We start from the raw sequence: 18,753 nt of genomic DNA on the forward strand, positions 1-18,753 counted from the left end.
AAACAGCTCACCTTTTTTTCACAGAAATGTCGTTTTAGATCAGAATTTGGGTTACAGCAAACATCTAATTATCTGATAGTTACAACTTCCTGCACCACATCAGAACGCCTTTTTTACATGTCATTTTATTACACCTGATTATTTGATTCTCTTGAAGCTTTAATTAATTTTAGAACACAGTTTTTTGTACCACGCTTAGAAGGCCATACTTCCTTCACTACCCTCACTATATTACCAGGATACACAAACTGTAGACCCCTGTTGTGAGAGGGTTTTAACACTACAAGAATTATACACCATTAGCGACGACACCATTAGCGGCGACGACACCATGCTTCGTATCAACTTCACTTCTATTTTAGATACCATGTTTGCAAGTTTGCTCAAGTCCTTTCTGGACAATAGGGAAACCCTAGGGTTCAAATTCTAATTATTAACAAACCTCCGGAATATTGAATATGTACGTGGTAACAAACATGCAATCGTGGGTTTGAATGGGAGAATCGATAATTATATGGACATTAACCAGATTGTGCTTTTGAAGCGAGCATTTTTTGATGATCTACATGGGCTTCAATGCCAACAGATATTATATATTTGTGTTTAAGCCACCCGCGAAACTCGCGGGATCTTAGGCTAGTTGCTAATATAGCAAAATAGTACACAAATCAAATCGCTAATATAACAAATATGACTAAAGTAATAGGATGAAAAGTTTCGCCAATGTGTGATTGCTACTAAAGCAAAATTTGATTGAAGCTAAAACATAATCCAAAATATTTTACTGATGGTTGTCTGAGGATTACTTGATTAATGATGGTTACTTAAGACCTAAAGAAAAGGCTTTAATTTAGTATATTTAAAGATACTATAATTATTATTTAATGAAAATAAATGAAATTGAAATATATTACATCTTGAATTTAATTTAGTTACAAAAAGTACATATGTTGACAATAAAAAAATACTTTTGCTTTGAGTCTCTTATATTGACAAAAACAGTTAACTACAATAAAGTGACAGATAAAAGAGTAACAAGCTTTGTACCCACAACCTTTTAGATGGTGGATTAATAGATCATGCATGCAAGAAATTCTCTCTAAACTATTTTGAATCTGATAACTGATTAGTGATATTGGGCCCGTGGGCTTCCGCAAATTATTTGGTTCATCACAAATTATAGTAATTAGAGTTAAATGCCATTTTAGTTCTTGTGGTTTGTGTCGTTTTGGCAGTTTAGTACAAATGTTTCATTTTTCGCTTGTGGATCCAAAAAGGTTTCACCGTTGCTATTTTAGTCTACTGGGTTAATTTCATCCATTTTCTCTGTTAACGAGAAGGACAATTCAGTCATTTTATATGTAATTCTGTGAACTAGAAGGGCAATTCAGCCATATAAAATGACCGAATTACCATTCACGTTAACAGAAAAAAATGGATGAAGTTAACCCAGTGTACTAAAATGGCAACGGTGAAACATTTTTGAACCCACATGCGAAAAATGAAACATTTGGACTAAACTGACAAAATAGCCCAAACCAAAAGGATTAAAATGACATTTAACTCTATTACTTATTTTACTAGTTTTATTTGGTTCATCACAAATTCAATTATTCATATCACAAATTATGTTAATCATTTTACTAGTTTTATAATATACACGTTTAAATACGATTTAAATATATTTATTTAATCATCTAATGCCAGTTACACGTTTAAATATATTTATTTAATCATGTAATGCCAGTTTAATTTAATTGACTGAAGCTTGACAAATTCATCTAGGTATGATTATTTTAATATTATTATGACTATGATTATTGTTGTTATCTAAACATATTTGTAATATTATTTAACTAGGTTATAAAAGAAATTATGTCTTAAAAAACTTGCGTATTGTACGACTTGAATAAACCAAGTCTTATACTAAGTGAATGAATATATGTCATTTGTTAACACATGCAGTCGTCAAGACATGTCTTTAATAAGTGAAATTTGACGCGACATCTATAATTTATGTTAAGCTAATTTTCAAAACACTTTTTCAACTATGTATTAACTTTTTTTCATGTAATTAAGAAACGTAAATTCAACTAAATTGTACTTACTTTTTTTAAATATCATTTTGACATAGTCTAGTTAACTTAATTTAAACTACAATTATAAATACAGAAATATGAATACATATAAAAAACTTAAGGAGTAAAATTTGATTTTTTAATACAATCTATTTTCTATTTATTATTTAACATATTTTTACAATTCAAACTATCTTACCATATTTTAAGTTACATTAAGATATGTTTGACCCTTATCAAGCATAACCATTTATCTTGTCTCATGATTCTTATAGGTCTATATTTTTACTTGTGTACAAGAGTAAAGTCAAAATATACAAAACCAACTTGATGAGAATATATCTTATTATCTTCGAACACACTGTTTGAGGTGCATAGCGTTTGTAAATGGTATCTAACATGGCCCAAAGAATCAAAGATGGTCCCAAGTTGAGAGGGTGCTTGTATAATGTATAGTTTCAAGTTTTCAAAGGTTTCATTTATACAACAAGATAAATATTCTCACCGTTTGAAAAAAAGTTTTCATTTATACCAAAACTCATTTCTAATATTAGATTGAACTACACCAGGAAGACTTATGTACGGTCTGGTTTTCTTTCTGTGACCAGTGGCGGACCCATGATTTTTTTTCAATGGGGTCCTCTTTTTTCAGTGTTCAAATTTTTCATAACAAAAGTTAGAATTTCGGGGCGGGGCGACCAAGTGGTTCTTAAACCCATATACCATCAAAAGTGTCTTAATGATTCAAATATGTTGGAGTTTCAAAATTTATCTTTCATGACTTTTTTGTTGATGGTGCTTATTTTTGTTAATGAATTAAGAAGATTTAGAGTAACGTCAACACTATTGTAGACATTGGATTCATTGACAAAAAACAACATTGGCATTAGCAATAATTAATATGAAAGAATACATTATTTTCACATTAACAACTAAGAATTTATAAACCCATTGACTTTTATTTTAATATATATATATATTTTTTTTTTGAAAAGTAAACTTCATTCACACCAAGCCGGCCCAAACCGGACCGACCCCAAACTACAAACAAATTACATATTTACAAAGGACATCCATTCTTCCCATCTTATTCCTTTATGTCTAGATTTATTAGAAAACCAAAGGAATCCTAATGCTTTAACTTCACTCAAAATCCTATCAATCCTGACCGGGGTATTGTCGAAAATCAACTTGTTCCTCGCGCGCCAGAGACTCCAACAAACTAAGATGACGATTCCGTGAATAGCCTCCTTTTTTTTTGACCGAAACTGTAAGAGTCTTATGGAGTTCGAGAAGATCTTGTATCGAGAAAGCATAAATGAGAGGGATTTTGCACCATGTACTAATACCGTTCCAAACAACCGCGGATGTTGAACAAGCAGTGAACAAGTGTTCAGCCGATTCATCAGCCGAAGAGCATAGCGGGCAACTTGGGTCTTCGAAAAAAACGTTCCTTCTCCTTAAAGCGAGCCTAGTCGGGATTTTTTCTTTTTCCGCTCTCCAAATAAGAATGTTGCACTTATCCGGGAGCCAATCACACCATTCCATGACGAAATTGTTGTCTGAATTCCTGACAGAGTTAAGCAGAGTTTTGACCGATCTGACAGAGAAGCTACCATCGGTCTGAGGAGACCAATTCCACTTGTCTGCTCTGTCTACTAACCGAACCTGAGCCAACAAATCGCTAAGCTGCAAAAGACGGTCGGACAAACCTAAAACCGCCAGGTCTTCCTTCCAATTCCACGAGAAATCAACATCCGGCCCATTGCATATGACACGGTCAGCTACAACACATTTTTTAACAGCCTCTAAGCGAAAGAGGTCAGAAAATAGAACCTTGAGAGGCTGATCAGAAATCCAAGAATCCAACCAGAACGATATGCTGTTTCCATTCCCGATGGCTCCCTTAATGTAGTTTTTAAGAGCGAGGTCACCCACTTTGACACAATTCAGAACCTTAACAATATTCTTCCATACACCATTCAGGGAATTCTTAACCGGATATCCATCCCACCCAACCCGATAGTTACCAAAACTACCAATGCTCAACATAAACTATTGACTTTTACTTAGTGATTTGTACAGAGAAGCTAGAGAAGGACACTTGCATAGCATATCTAAAACAAACAACTTACAAAAACATATCTGCTAGTGGAAAAAAAAACTGATAGTAGAGAGTCTCGAACGTGCCACCTTTGCTTTAGAGTTAACTGCCATTTTCGTCCCTGTGGTTTGGTCACTTTGGCCATTTCAGTCCATTTTTCAAAAATGCGCCATTTTCGTCCCCCACGTTCTGGAAAGGTGCCATTTCAGTCCAAAAATCATAACCCAGTTAAGTCAGTTAGTAAATAAGGACTGATTGTGTAAATTTGTAACATAAAGGACCATTTAAGTAAATATTAAACACCACCACCACTAGCCCTGCCACCACCACCACTCCGCTGCCACCACCACCACCACCGCCACCACAGCCCTGCCACCACCACCACAGCCCTGCCACCACCGCCACAACCCTGCCACCACCGCCACCACAGCCGGTTCATCATCATATCAGACGAGAGAGGGAGAAAGTCGGAGAGAGAGAGAGAGAGAGATAACGAGGCGGGAAAGAGAACCGGCGACGGTGGGGCTGCCTTCCCCAGATGATGACGATGATGACGTTGATGGTGGTGGTTCTGGCGGCGGCGGTGGTGACCATGCTACTGTTCATCGTCTTCCCCAAAACGGTCAACAGAAGTCAAACGGCCTAATTCTCGATCAATACCGGATAATATTCAAATTAAACTTGCAGAAACATTGTACAAGTATAAACATACCGATTGGGTGATTAAAACCGACCCGGTATCGCGTGCAACGGCGTGGCGACAGTCTCCGACGACGGGTATTCCGGCGAGACTTGCAGACGATGAACAGAGGGTATTTTCGAAGGGGTAAAGGATTTTGAAGGGTGTGAGAGTTTCGTATGGGTTCAGGGACTCTAAATAACACAACAATTTGACACTTAATCGACAAACTTCTGTGGATTAATTCCACTTTGAATTTTTTATAAAAACTCCGATTTCACGTGGTGTCGGGCATGCTTATTGAACAATTACAAAGCGTGGGGAGTTGTTTACGATCTGTGAGAGTGGTGGTGGCAGCGGAGTGGTGGTGGTGGCAGGGCTGTGGTGGCGGTGGTGGCAGGGCTGTGGTGGTGGTGGCAGGGCTGTGGTGGCGGTGGCGGTGGTGGTGGTGGCAGCGGAGTGGTGGTGGTGGCAGGGCTGTGGTGGCGGTGGTGGTGGCAGCGGAGTGGTGGTTGTGGCAGGGCTAGTGGTGGTGGTGTTTAATATTTACTTAAATGGTCCTTTATGTTACAAATTTACAGAAACAGTCCTTATTTACTAACTGACTTAACTGGGTTATGATTTTTGGACTGAAATGGCACATTTCCAGAACGTGGGGGACGAAAATGGCGCATTTTTGAAAAATGGACTGAAATGGCCAAAGTGACCAAACCACAGGGACGAAAATGGCAGTTAACTCTTTGCTTTAAGATGGAAGGGGTTTACCATTGCAACAGGGTTGAATTTTAGACCATGGGGTCCTTTGAAATAATTTTATGGGGTCCTTCAAAAAATTTATATATCGTTTCTATTACTTTTTTAAAAAAGATTAGGGTCCGTGGACCTCGACCCACTAAGTGTAGGTCCGCCGAGGTCTGTGACACATAGAGATATTAGATTTTCTTGATTAGGGATGAGTTTTTTTTTTTCCAAATACCCGCACTTGTATCCGTACCTATACACGTACTGATTTTAGGTATTCGGTACATGTATTGGTACCCGGTTTTATTGATTCGGTATTTGGTGCTTTCAGTATCGGTACGGATACGAGTAAAAAAGGGTACTCGTACCGACTTTTATCTAGAACTTAATATTTTAATATTATATTTTATTTCGTATCATAGTATTTATAGTACTCGTATCGATTCTACCTATTTGGCAACCGTATTTGACATTGGTACCTGTACCAATTTTACCTATTTGGTATTGGTACTCATGCCAGTTTTAACTATCTAGTACTTGTACGAGTGCTTAAAAAAACAAAATGGTACTAAAACGGGTACCGACGTACCGTACCAAAATACCCGTACCGTGCCAATATATCCGGTACGGTATTTGGTACCTGGTTTTGTTTAAATTCGGTACCAGTATTTTCGGTACCGGTATGAGTACGGTTACGATACCAATCCCATCCTATTCTTGGTACTTGTTTAGTTTAGTTTCGGCTCAATATGGTTTATAACAAAAAAAAAAAAAAACATTTTCTTGTATTTTAGTATAACAAAGCCGTTTAAATGTATGATTCAAGTTAAAGATAGTTTCATGTATAATAGTTGCTTGCTTTAGGAGTATCCATATCTTCTTTTCAAGTTGCTTTCGTTAAAGGTGTGTTTAGACTTTAGAGTGGTTATTGTTTAAATTGTATATCTTGTTCTTCTCTTAATTGCTTCAACTTCTATTAACTTCCAATTTTACAATTACTTATATATCAAGGGATATACAAAGTTATATAATTGTAGCATAATTGTTAATATAGCATGTAACTATATATTATTTAATGAGGTTAAATTTCAACTTATATTTCTTGGATTCCACTTCACTTCAAACCAAAGCCAGGTCCACTTTTTTTTACTAGTTATCCTTTCAACTTTGAAGGAAGATAAGACAACTTTCATTACACACCAATTTTAAGTTACATAATCGAACTTTTTTTTTCATCAAGGTTGCTAGGGCAACTTTAACCCATGTCTCGTAACGATTTAAGGTTATGTTCCCTAGTTCACCTAACGCGGGAGAAGAAAAGAAAGTAAAGGGAAGAAAAGAAAAAGAAAGGATGTATTTCCTTCCATTTCCTTTCAAATCGGAAGGAAAAACAAAAGAATTTACCCTAGTTTTCATTCCATTTCCTTTCTTTTCCTTCCTTAAGCGAAACTCAGGGACATAACATAAGAGTGGAATCTCAAAATCTACTTTTACGTTGCAATTAAATATCGGTCCTACCAATGATATACGATCTATGATGTAGCTCGGATGTTATTGGTGCGGCCCGATTTGACTCCATCTCAATGATGAAATGTGATATTACTAGAAGACTAGACATGTTTAGAACAAGTTGATCTAGGCGTCATATATTGAAGGTATGCGTAATGTGTCGTGGTCAAACATCACACACGACGTGTCCCAAGAGTATATGAATGTTTGTTAAGGGCAAGCCCTTGTCTTATATCGCGTGTGTATGATTGTATGTATGTCAAGAGCTGGTAAATCGTGTTTTAGCGGGTTTAACAGGTCGCTGACGACGTGAACAACACAAGTTCTAAACATGAATACAACTCGTTTAACTACTTTATATCCAATGTCTATAACATAACTGTATGTTTTATGTACTAAGAAGGAGAAATGATAGATCCTAACATTCTAATTTTAATTATTTAAAATAAAATAAAAAATCACATACTGTATTTTTCAATAAATAAGTCTAATCGTGTCTTATATAGGTTACCTGTTATCAGACATCGTCTTTAATATCAATGACTTTATAGTAAAACCTCATCTAAAGTAATATGACAAAGGGCTCTTTTTAAATAGGTTCTATCAAATGTTACACAAATAAATGAACACAAGTAGATCCAATATATTGAAACATATAATATTTTAATTAAATACATTAAACGTAAAATATGATGTATGTTTGAAAAAAAAAATCATTAATAAATTATCCCTAGTTATTGAAACTTAAAAGTATTACTTAACTTAAGACGGTGGTCAATCCTTAATGTTCCAAATGCACAAAAGTCAATTTAATAAAAATCATAAATAAATAATAAATGAACAGAAGTAAAGAAATAACGGCTAATTTCTTTAATTCCTTGTAAATATCTATCTTGATTATAGTATTTATTTTTTTAAATGTCAATTTAAAACAAAAGACATATTATAGACAAAGCTATACTTTGAAGTCCCCATCAATAGAGTGTGACAATTTGTCTTTCTTTGAGTTAATTTTATCTTGTTTAACATGTGTTTGCAAATAACGTTCACAAAGATATAATCTCCGTCAATATATCAATCAACAAGAACATCAACTACGGTTGTTCATTAGCTAAATCGAATCAAGACAGATCAATTCAATTCTGGTTTATATTTTAAACAAACCAACTGAACGCGGATTGAAATACTCAACCATCAACAGAAGTGCTCAAACGGCACCAAAAACATGTTTATTTTTGTAATTGTTTATTGTATAAAGAGCAAAGGTGAGGGTAAGTAACGTGATTAATCGATACAAGGAGAGAAATCGGTATTGTATGTGAGTATTTTGAATTTTCACCTTCCATTAAGAGGAGATTATTTATATGCTTAGAGATTAGACGTTGTTTAAGTACTATTCACTAATGAATACATTCGTTCTAACGAAAATAAATGACTTGTTGCGTGCTTTGCCGTGTCCAGTAGTTTTGTCGGTCATTATGGTTATAATTTTGTTCAAATTTAATATGTGAATGGACTTTAATGTTCAAAAAACCGTTGAGAGACTTTTGTGAGACAAAACAGAAAGCATGTTGGTTTTTTACGTGTAAAAGATTGTTGAGGGACTTTCATGAGAAAAGTATGTTGGTTTTTTATAATATTTCTCATATGAACAAACTATCATTTCTATCTTAAATTTAGGATATTCTACATTGTTTTCTATAAGTTCAGGCCGACATTGGTCCGAATGTTGATGCCTAAAGGTTCGATACTCCGGTTTCCTCAAAAGCTTGGATCAACAATGGTCTGAGTGATGGTCGGTCACCCCTTCATATATAGATCTACTTGACCGGAAATGTTTGTAATAATATATACGTTTTTTTTCATCATATATATGGGTATTTAAAAAATGAATGAAGTAGTTAAATGTTTTTGATGGGCTTGTATAAGCTAACCCTAAACTCAAAAGTAAAATATCTGTGGTTTTGGACTAGGAAAATAAGTAGTTAGATATGTGATCCATTATTAAGTTTCCAATGGACTTATTGGGCTTAAGAAGCCTAGATATATGACCTCCACTCACAGTCTCACACGGCAGAACGATACCCACTTGCGAGAACCATAAGAACCATTGAGGATCAATGAGATAATGACACATCATTGCACATGTGCTTTTATTTGGAAGGTCAAAAAGCATGGGAAGACGAACAAGACCGACTCCGGATTGAAAGAAATGCTTTAGAGGATAGGCGGTGGATGACAGTGGGCACCGCCCAACAAATTGCTATCAACAACGCCCACCTCCTCCATGATCAAGAGAGGCACCGACGTGACCTCGAAGCAGGTCGGGAATACCAAGAGTATGTCCCGTGGACGTACTATGCCACCATCCGACAGCAGCCCGAGGCCGTGCAAGCCTCAGTTCATTAGCCTCAAGGTGTGGCCTCAAGTTTTGTAACGATACCTATGCCACCGCGGGCTTGGGGGGGGGGGGGGGCGCTGGCTCGACATCTTCAATGAAATGATGTTGGCCCTTTCCAATTACCCTTACCAACCATACCCACCGGCAGATCCTAACGAACGTTATCATGAGAAATTAATATAAAAATTGGATGGAGTTACTGAATAGACCAAAATTGATATGAAAACCAAACTATTGTAATTAAAAATTGGATGGAGTTACTGAATGGTCCAATGTTTTTTCTAAAGACAATCCAACAAAATTCTTGTGAAAATGCCCAAAACAAACTAGACAGGTTACATATGTCCATAAAGCCCAAATTAACACATCTATCGGACACGCCTCCTCGCCACATCTCATCATCCACAACATTGTGCTCTGTAAAAAAAAATTACAATCCTGTTCGACACAATCCTAATCACCGTTTTTTTCTTTAGCCATATGAATGATGCCTGTGACGGTCCTTCTCCCTTGAAGAATAAGAAGAGCCATGGTAGTCTCGATCTGGAATAATAGCGTATGATCATAAATGTAGAAGTAAACTTATAGAAAAATGACTTGATTGGGAGGCCTGAAAATCAACCTACCATGATGAAAGTCAACCTAACACGAAGATTAAGTTACTTTTGAATGGATTAGGTTGACTTTCAAGCGTTGCGATTATGTCTCTCAATCATTTTTCGAAACTATAGGTGCGACAAATAAATAAAAATTGCGACAACAAATTACCTCGAGAAGAATGGTGCTTCGGCTTTTCTGCATGTCCTGCAAATTTACAATCAGGATAGAAAACATCAGACTTCATAAAACAGCATATAGAAAATTAAATGAGCATTGAGAATAAAAATCTCCTAGATCATTTAATCTAGAGTTAATTACTGTTTTCGTCCCTGTGGTTTGTCAAAAATCACTATTTCAATCCATTAGTTTAAAAATTGCGATTTCAGTCCCTGTGTTTTCACTTTCGTACCATTTCAGTCCTTGTGGTTTCACTTTCGTAACCATTTCAATCCATTATTCTGTTAAGTACAGGGACTGAAATGGTTACGGTGTGGACTGAAATGGTTATGAAAGTGAAACCACAGGGACTGAAATCGCAATTTTTAAACTAATGGACTGAAATAGTGATTTTTGACAAACCACAGGGACGAAAACAGTAATTAACTCTTTAATCTAAAAGTTGATATATAATAACAAACCCATTATCAAATATAAAACTTTATATAGATTTTGCTATCGTATTTAAGGCCTTAATTCCCGTCTTTATCAGATAGTTTCAGTTTCCTTCTCAGGATGACCTGAAAGACTAAATTTTTTCCTTTTGTTTGTTTTTAATCTAAACTAGGGTTGTAGTAACCCACGCGTTGCACCGAGACGTGATTGAAATTGGCTACGTATCACACACCATGACAACCGATAAATAAATTCGTAAAATTAAAATGATTTCTAAATGTGTTAATGTTATTTGCGTCGTAGCTCGGGCTCTGAACATCAAAACGATAAGAAAAGCTAAAACAATAAGGTAAATAACAAAGGTAAACGTAAAAGAAAACGATATGAACTCTCGGTTTCGGTGCACTCGTTATAGCAAATGAAAAAGAAGTCAAAAAAAATAACCAAAAGGGTATCTGCCAGTTTAAAAATTTTCGAAAGTTGGCTGTTTTTCCGTATCGGTATCGTTTCGTTCGTTAAAAAAAGTAAACTAAAAAAAGCAAAAAAAAAAAAAAAAAAAAAACTCATGTTAGAATACTAAACTAAAAAAAAGCTCAAGTTAGTAAGCTCCAAAGCTCATGTTATCATGTTGGCACTATTCAACTTATGTTGGCACTATAGAGATAATTATATAGAGATAATTTCTAACGTGCTCCGTGCTCCACTCTGATTCACTAATATTAGTTGATGTTAAAATCGCCTATGGGTTCTCGCTGCTCAAGATTGGCTTGCTAAAAGCTTAAATAAGCTCAAGCCCGAACTCGGTCTTATAAAATAAACTTGTTTAAGAAACACGCCCAAGCATCATATTCAGCGCTTAGTTAGGCTAGCGAGCCTAAACATGGCCTTTATCAAATATAATAACTTTTATGTAATATAATAAATATATAACATAATGAAAATAATTCGATAAAAATAACCAAATAACATATGTTATATATATAAAATTATATTTGTAAATACTCCTATATAGAATTGCTAGATATGTACATAAAGTCATAAACAAAATAATTAAATAACTAATGACTAATAAATAATAAACGAGTCAAGCGCACGCCATGCTCGAGCTTGAAAATTTCTCATGAGCCAAGCTTGAGCTCGCCTTGGCTCGTTTACACCTGTAAATTTGCTCCAAGATTCCACTATATTGTCATTATCATTAATTTACTATTAAACAATATATGGAATTTTTAGTCGATGTTCACAATTATTGCTCATAAAGTAGTTCAGGTAAACTTTTGCAATTTCCAATTTTCAGATGATCAATAAAAACATGTGGTATTAACAAGGCACAACAAACTAACCTGAATCCTTTCCTCTGTCCTTTGACCGATGTCTTCTAACTTTGACTTTTTCTCTGTCCCTGTCATCTTCATAATCTCTCCCTCTTTCACGGTCACGCGTTTTGTGTCTATCCCTTTCCCTTTCTCGTTCCCGTTCCCTATCCTTTGACCGGTCAATGCTGGAATCCGTTGCATACTCCTTACTTCTTGAAACGCTTTCATCTTTGGCCTCCTCAACTGGAATCTTCTGAATATCGTCACTCTTTGTTGAATCTTTTAACTTACCAATTGCTGCTTCTTTTAAGGCATCTTTGGAGTCAGGATTAACAGCTGCAGGAGACACTTTGGTCGTATCTGCATCATCAAGAGTTGGGGGCCCACTTGATGGAACGTCCTACAACACATACCAATATCTGGAATCATGATGCACCCTAAAAATATTATTAAAAAAATAGAATATATATATATATATAGGGGAAGGTTCAAATGAGAACGCTAAATATTGTGAGAACCGTGAGAACAAATGAAAAAACCGCAAGAAGTTGGTCAAAAACAATTCAAATTCAAAAAAAATTTCTACACTTATCATTATTATTCGAATACAATGTTAGAAATTTAATTTACACGTTTAAATTTACATGAATTCGTAAATAAAGAAAATTTACACGTGTAAGTTTGCCATTTACACATGTGTAAATCTGTTATATTTACACATGTGTAAAAAATTTAAAAAGAGTGATTTTGAAAGGAGAAATGAATTATTTGATGTTGTAAATTCTTTTTCTGATGTTGTATCTTAATTACAATGAGGTTTGTATTAAAAAAATTGGTTTTGATTGGTTTTTCCATTCGTTCTCACGGTTCTCGCAATATTTAGCGTTCTCAAGATAACCCTCCCCTATATATATATATATATATATATATATATATAGTGTGAGGTTCATTGGGGAACACTTAAAAAGTGGGGAACAGCGGGGAACCGACTCAAACGAACTCCGATTGGACTCATTCCAGCGGCGTTGGAACCGTCTAGTCGAACCCTAACTAGGATCTTTTAACCCTAAACCCTAAATCATAACCCCTAAACCCTAAATATATTAGGGTTTGACTTTTAGGGTTTAGCTTTAGGGTTTAGCCTTAGGGTTTAGCTTTAACGTTTAGCTTTAGGGTTTAGAGTTTAGCTTTAGGGTTTAGGGTTTAGCTTTAGGGTTTAGCTATAGGGTTTAGCTTTAGGTTTAGCCTTTAGGGTTTAGCTTTTAGGGTTTATAGTTTAGATTTTACGGTTTAGCTTAGGTTTTAGCCTTATTTTTTAGCTTTAGAGTTTAGAGTTTAGGAGTTAGGATTTAGGGTTTAGAGTTAAGAGATCTTAGTTAGGGTTCGACGAACCGGTTCCAACGCCGCTGAAATGAGTCCAATCGGAGTTCGTTTGAGCCGGTTCCCCGCTGTTCCCCACTTTTTAAGTGTTCCCCAATGAACTTTCCCCTATATATATATATATATATATATATAGGGTAAGGTTCATGCGAGAACCACCTTTTAGCTATTTTAAGTATTTTTGGTTGTGTTCACATTGATTCTCGCGGTTCTCGCAATAAAGGGTGGTTCCTAACGGATCCTTCTCCTATATATATATATGTGTGTGTGTGTGTGTGTATTGTACCTTGGGAATTGGCTGGGAAGGAGAATCAGATGGTCGATTGGACATTGTAAAAGAACCGCTTTGTTTGCATACGGGTATATACTGTGCCTTAGGTAGAGTGTATAAGTGAGCTAGAACTCTACAAACTTCATCAATACCTGCTTTATCGGCATCAAACGCTTTCCACCACGGCGGATTTTCAGGCAGGGGTACATGGAATCTGCGTGCAGCAGCGTATACAACTCCGCATGCCACAACTGCACTCTTGAAACGCACACATAAAGTTGTGCGCAAGCTGTCCAAAACATAATTACATCATTGTTTGTTCCTAAATAAAAGAACAAAGACGAGTTTAACAAACTCATACCTATCGTTTGCGAGATTCCAAGCTTCTTGTCGCAACTCTGAGGGTGTTTCGAGGGTGGCGAGATAATTTGATATGAATTTATGAGGATGTTCGACATGGCAGATGAAACCGAGCTCCCGCAATAAATGTCGTTCGGATCTGATCAGATCCATCTTTAGTTCGGAATATTTCTCGGAAAAGGCCTCTAAGTGCTCTATGGGTAGATTCTCCCTTCTACTTTCCATTCTGTAAAAGACGTTGAGGATGTGCCTTGCTCTCCTAGGGTTTTCCTCGAGCTTTGACGCAAGCAAAACACAACCGGCAGCAATTCTCTGAAAAAAATCACAGATATCCACTCATAAAAATATAAACAAAAAAAAAGAGAGAACAAAAATATATATGTAAGCAGAATTGGAATAGGTTCTATGAGGCTGCAAATGAACCGAATGTTCAGCGAAAAGTTCGTGAACCGTTTGGCGGGAAGTTCGTTCGTTTAATAAACAAACGAACATGAACAAGAAATTTTGTTCATTTAGTTAAATGAACATCTGAACGCCGCTTTCGTTCATTTATGTTCATGAACATTCGGTAACGTGTTCAATTGTTCGTTTGTGTTTGATAGTTCAATAGTGTTTTTTATTTTTATATTTTATCTAAATACTTCAAAATTCCGATGAATAAAAATATATAATCTCTAATAAGTAAGTATTATATATAATCTGTTCATGAACGCTTGTTTGCGTTCGTTTGTTTTCATATGTGTTCATGAACATTAATTTATGCCTGTTTGTGTTCATAAGCGTGCGTTTGCATTCGCTACCTAAAATTAACAAACGAACACAAAAACGTTCATTTCCTTAACAAACAAACACAAACAGAAAATCACGTTCGGTAAGTGTTCATAAACAGTTCATGAACACATAGTTTCCTTAACAAACGACCAAATGGTATGTAGTTAAGGCCTTTCCCAATCCTTGACTACATACGTTGAAACAAAAAAAAAAGAACAAACCTTGACGTTGAAACGAACAAATGACTTCTTGCAGTAGAAGCGATGAAATAGAACCTGACCTGTGGCCATTACTTGTTGTGGTCTGTGTGGTATGTAGTTAAAGGCTTTTCCAATCCAATTATTTAACATGGAGACAAATAGTAATAAGAATACAAGAAACTCAAAAGAAAAATGTAAAGGTTGGCAAAAGGATACAGCTTAAGTAAAATGCCGCTTTCTTGGATAAGATCACAGCCGTATATTCGAAGTGTTGTTTCGGTGGCTTCATCTATCCCGTCTTTTCTAGAAGGTGTGTTCTGAAGTTGCTCATCGGTTAGATAGAATGTATCAATAGCTGTGTAAATCATAGTTGATGGAGACCACACCTATCACAATGAACAACATTATAACAAATTAAGAAGTAGGCAACAAATAATTCAGGATGTAAAATGCAAATATTATACTGCTTGATACTCATTACTCAATAAATTAAGCAATCAACACTACATCAGATTCCATATGTTGTATAACCTTTTCAACAAACCTAATCAGTCAATAGCGGTGCTATAGCGGTTAGCGGACCTCAGGGTGTGTAGCGGTCCAAATAGCGGTGGCCTATAGCGGTTCCGCTATTAGCGGCGCTAAATACCGCTATAGCGGTGCTATAGCGGTGGCCTATAGCATACGGAACTGCTGTACTTTCGGTTCTATTGGACAGAATGAAATGAAAACGCCGTGAGTTTGAGGATGAAAAATTTGTGTGTTAGATATCTCATTGGATTATGAGTTAATTAATTTATCTATGCAACTTAAACCCGATTTCTGAGCAGATATGGTGAATCTTATCTCCTGTTTCGACATTGCAGCCCTACTGTTTGTCTGGTGATGTTTTCTGTATCCAAAGTCCAAACGACAAACGAACCGTAGAATGATCTTATTTCTAACGTTCCAATTGAATCCTAAACTACCTATCCGTTGCATACAGTGGTGGATCCAGGATTTTTTTCCAGTGGGTTCACTGATTTTAAATGATCCATTTTCATAGGACCGGACATAAAAAAAAATTGGGTCGGTTTGACAGTTCGGAGCGGGTAAGGTTAGTCATATAATAAAAATACAACATTTACAAGCCAAAGAAGTATCGTATCCTCTTAATGAACATCGGGTCACAATCCATGTATACATATATCTATCTCTTTACATTCATTGTTTTTATATGTATTTATTGTAACTGATAGCAATTGCGACCCGGAATCGCAAGATGTCGGTACAGTCAGGTTAGATATAGTCATATGGGTCGGGTTGAACCAACGGGTCAACATTAACATAATTCAAGCGAGTCAAACCGGACTACCATTCACGTTCAAATGGGTTGATTCCATCCATGCATGTATTCCCCACGTTCACCCATGTTTTCCTATATCCTTATTTTTATTTCTTTCTTTTCTTGTAAGTTATGTTCCGTAATAGTAGCATAGTGGTGTGTTAGTTAACTTTCTTTTCCTATATGTAAACGTATTATCTTAATGAAAGAAGTTAGTGAGTTTTAGAATGATTTTTTTTTTTCTTGTGTTAATTATCTCATGTTCGTGGGTTAATTAATTCGTCTATGCTAGCTCAACCGTGGCGTGTTGGGTGGTGAACTTAGACACGATTCTCTAACCGTAGTGGTGTATCTGCATCTTCGATTAGACGTCGCAGCCCTACTGTTTCGTTTGGTGGTGAATCTGTATCCAAACGAGCCGTAGAACTATCTTTTATGTTACCGTTTGATTTGAACCGGTGATTCGGGACAATACTCCTATCAGTAACTTAAAGCTATACTAAGTTATGGAATCTTTCAAGGTTTCCTCAAAGAGTATTTTGGCTAATATATACAGACTAGGATCATAAACTAAGGGCATGTTTGGCTAAGCTTATTAGAGTCAAAAGGACTTTTGGGAAAAGGACTTTTGGGAAAAGGACTTTTTAAAAAGGACTTTTTAAAAAAAGTGTTTGGATTAGCTTTTGGGGTGGGAAAAGCCAATAAGTCAATAAGTTGTTTTTTAAAAAGTGTTTGGCTAAGCTTATTGATGTAAAATGACTAAAATGGACATTCTTTCAACCGATACGGCAACGAAACAGCAAAAACATGCATTAATTTTGTTTTTACACTTGCATACGGATACAATAACAGATGCAACAATAAGCAAACAGATCCAGCAACAAGCAAACAAATCCATTAACAGATAACATATGCATTAACAAATGCATTTTTTTTGAAAGCTAGATCCATTAACACATAACATGTGCATTAACATGCATTAACAGATGCATTACAATGCAATTTCAAATAGATGCATAAAATATGCATTAACAGATTTCATATGGTATTACGAAAATAATTAATTTAAGATTCATAACAGATGCATAAAATATGCATTAACAGATGCATTTTTTTTTTCAAATCCATTAACAGCTTTATGCATTTACAGAGAACAGGGGGTGTAGAGAAGAGATCCAATCGAACACCAAACAGATTGATATATCGATTTAACTAACAAATAGCATGCAATTAACAGATCGATTAACAACTTTAACATGCTTCGACAAAGAGAACAGATCCAATCGAACACCAAACAGATCCAATTTGAAACAAATTAAACATACCTGCTGGACGGAGGTGGAGCCGCCGGAAAAGGAGCCGGACGGAGGTGGAGGCGCCGGAAAAGGAGCCGGACGGAGGTGGCGGCTGCTTGTTACGGTAGAGCACAGGGGTGTGTAGAGAACGATGATAGGAACGATATGAAGGTTTAGGGCACTGATAATATAAGGGGTTAAAAATTAAAGGGTATATTGGTAATTTGTTGGTTGAAAAGCTAAAATCTGCTCAAGAAGTCACAAATATGTATAACTTTTCAAAACCTCCTTTTTATTCATGTCAAAAAGTCATTTGTAAAAGCACTTTTTAACTTGCCAAACACTATAAAGTGCTTATTGCCAATAAGCCAATAAGTCAATTTGAAAAGCTTACCCAAACATGCCCTAAATATCAGTAAATATCACATATTGTTCATCATATAGTAGAATCACAGGACAAGGATAAGTAAAGGTACTGCAAGTTTACAAAAATAATTAGAAATTGGAAGAATCGGAATCGGAATCGGATTGCATACTCTGAATTCTATCAACAACATACGAATTTGAAAGCCAACAAACAAACAAGCAGATTTAGGGTTACAAATTCACCAACAGCACGTTAAATCCTCAATAACAAACTAAAAACTACTCAAAATTAGGGTTTGCAAGCGAATTTAGGGAATTAGGGTTTACCAGAGCTTGTCTGAGTGGTCGGAGGAGGAAAACTGCCGGAGCCGGAGAAACCGTTCGACGGATTGAGATGCGAATCTGCTGCAACGATGGGCGATGAGGTATAAAAGCCCCCAAACTATCATTCAAACCGGAGTAAAACGCAAAAAAGACCGGTTTGTCTTCATTTTTGTTCATTTTTGTTAGAGTAAATTGCAAAAATGGTCCCTCACGTTGGTCACTTTAGTACAAAACTTAAACCTTTTAAATCTGAGTTCTTGTGGTTTTAATTGTGTTGCCATTTTCATCCAAAATCAAAAGTTGGTCAGATTTTTCAGTTAACATCCAATTTTTTTTGTCTTTTTCCTTCCTTTTAATGAAGGGCAAAATTGTCAGATTTTTTTTAATTTGTTATAAGAAAACATTAAAGATCATTTTGCCTT

The 18,753-nt window shown here is 35.8% G+C and overlaps 1 protein-coding gene across 3 annotated transcripts; it reads right to left on the reverse strand.

The window, feature by feature from the left end:
• Nucleotides 1–9,775: 9,775 nt before the first annotated feature.
• On the reverse strand, nt 9,776–18,463 carry LOC110909940 (cyclin-L1-1). Of its 3 annotated transcripts, none has more exons than XM_022154659.2 (8): nt 18,335–18,463; nt 15,239–15,408; nt 15,044–15,125; nt 14,053–14,363; nt 13,707–13,980; nt 12,068–12,440; nt 10,281–10,316; nt 9,776–10,055 (listed from the first exon to the last, which is right to left on the reverse strand). In XM_022154659.2, exons 2-8 carry the CDS (start codon nt 15,388–15,390, stop codon nt 9,985–9,987), a joined length of 1,299 nt encoding a protein of 432 aa, XP_022010351.1. In that variant the 5' UTR covers nt 15,391–15,408; nt 18,335–18,463; the 3' UTR covers nt 9,776–9,984. The 3 variants fall into 3 exon arrangements, with proteins under 3 accessions (XP_022010351.1, XP_022010352.1, XP_035839973.1); XM_022154660.2 differs by lacking the exon at nt 18,335–18,463 and adding an exon at nt 17,672–17,823; XM_035984080.1 differs by lacking the exon at nt 18,335–18,463 and adding an exon at nt 17,705–17,804 and having other exon boundaries at nt 15,239–15,410.
• Nucleotides 18,464–18,753: the final 290 nt, after the last annotated feature.

Source organism: Helianthus annuus, chromosome 15 (genome assembly GCF_002127325.2).
Source record: "Helianthus annuus cultivar XRQ/B chromosome 15, HanXRQr2.0-SUNRISE, whole genome shotgun sequence".
Taxonomy (NCBI): domain Eukaryota; kingdom Viridiplantae; phylum Streptophyta; class Magnoliopsida; order Asterales; family Asteraceae; genus Helianthus; species Helianthus annuus.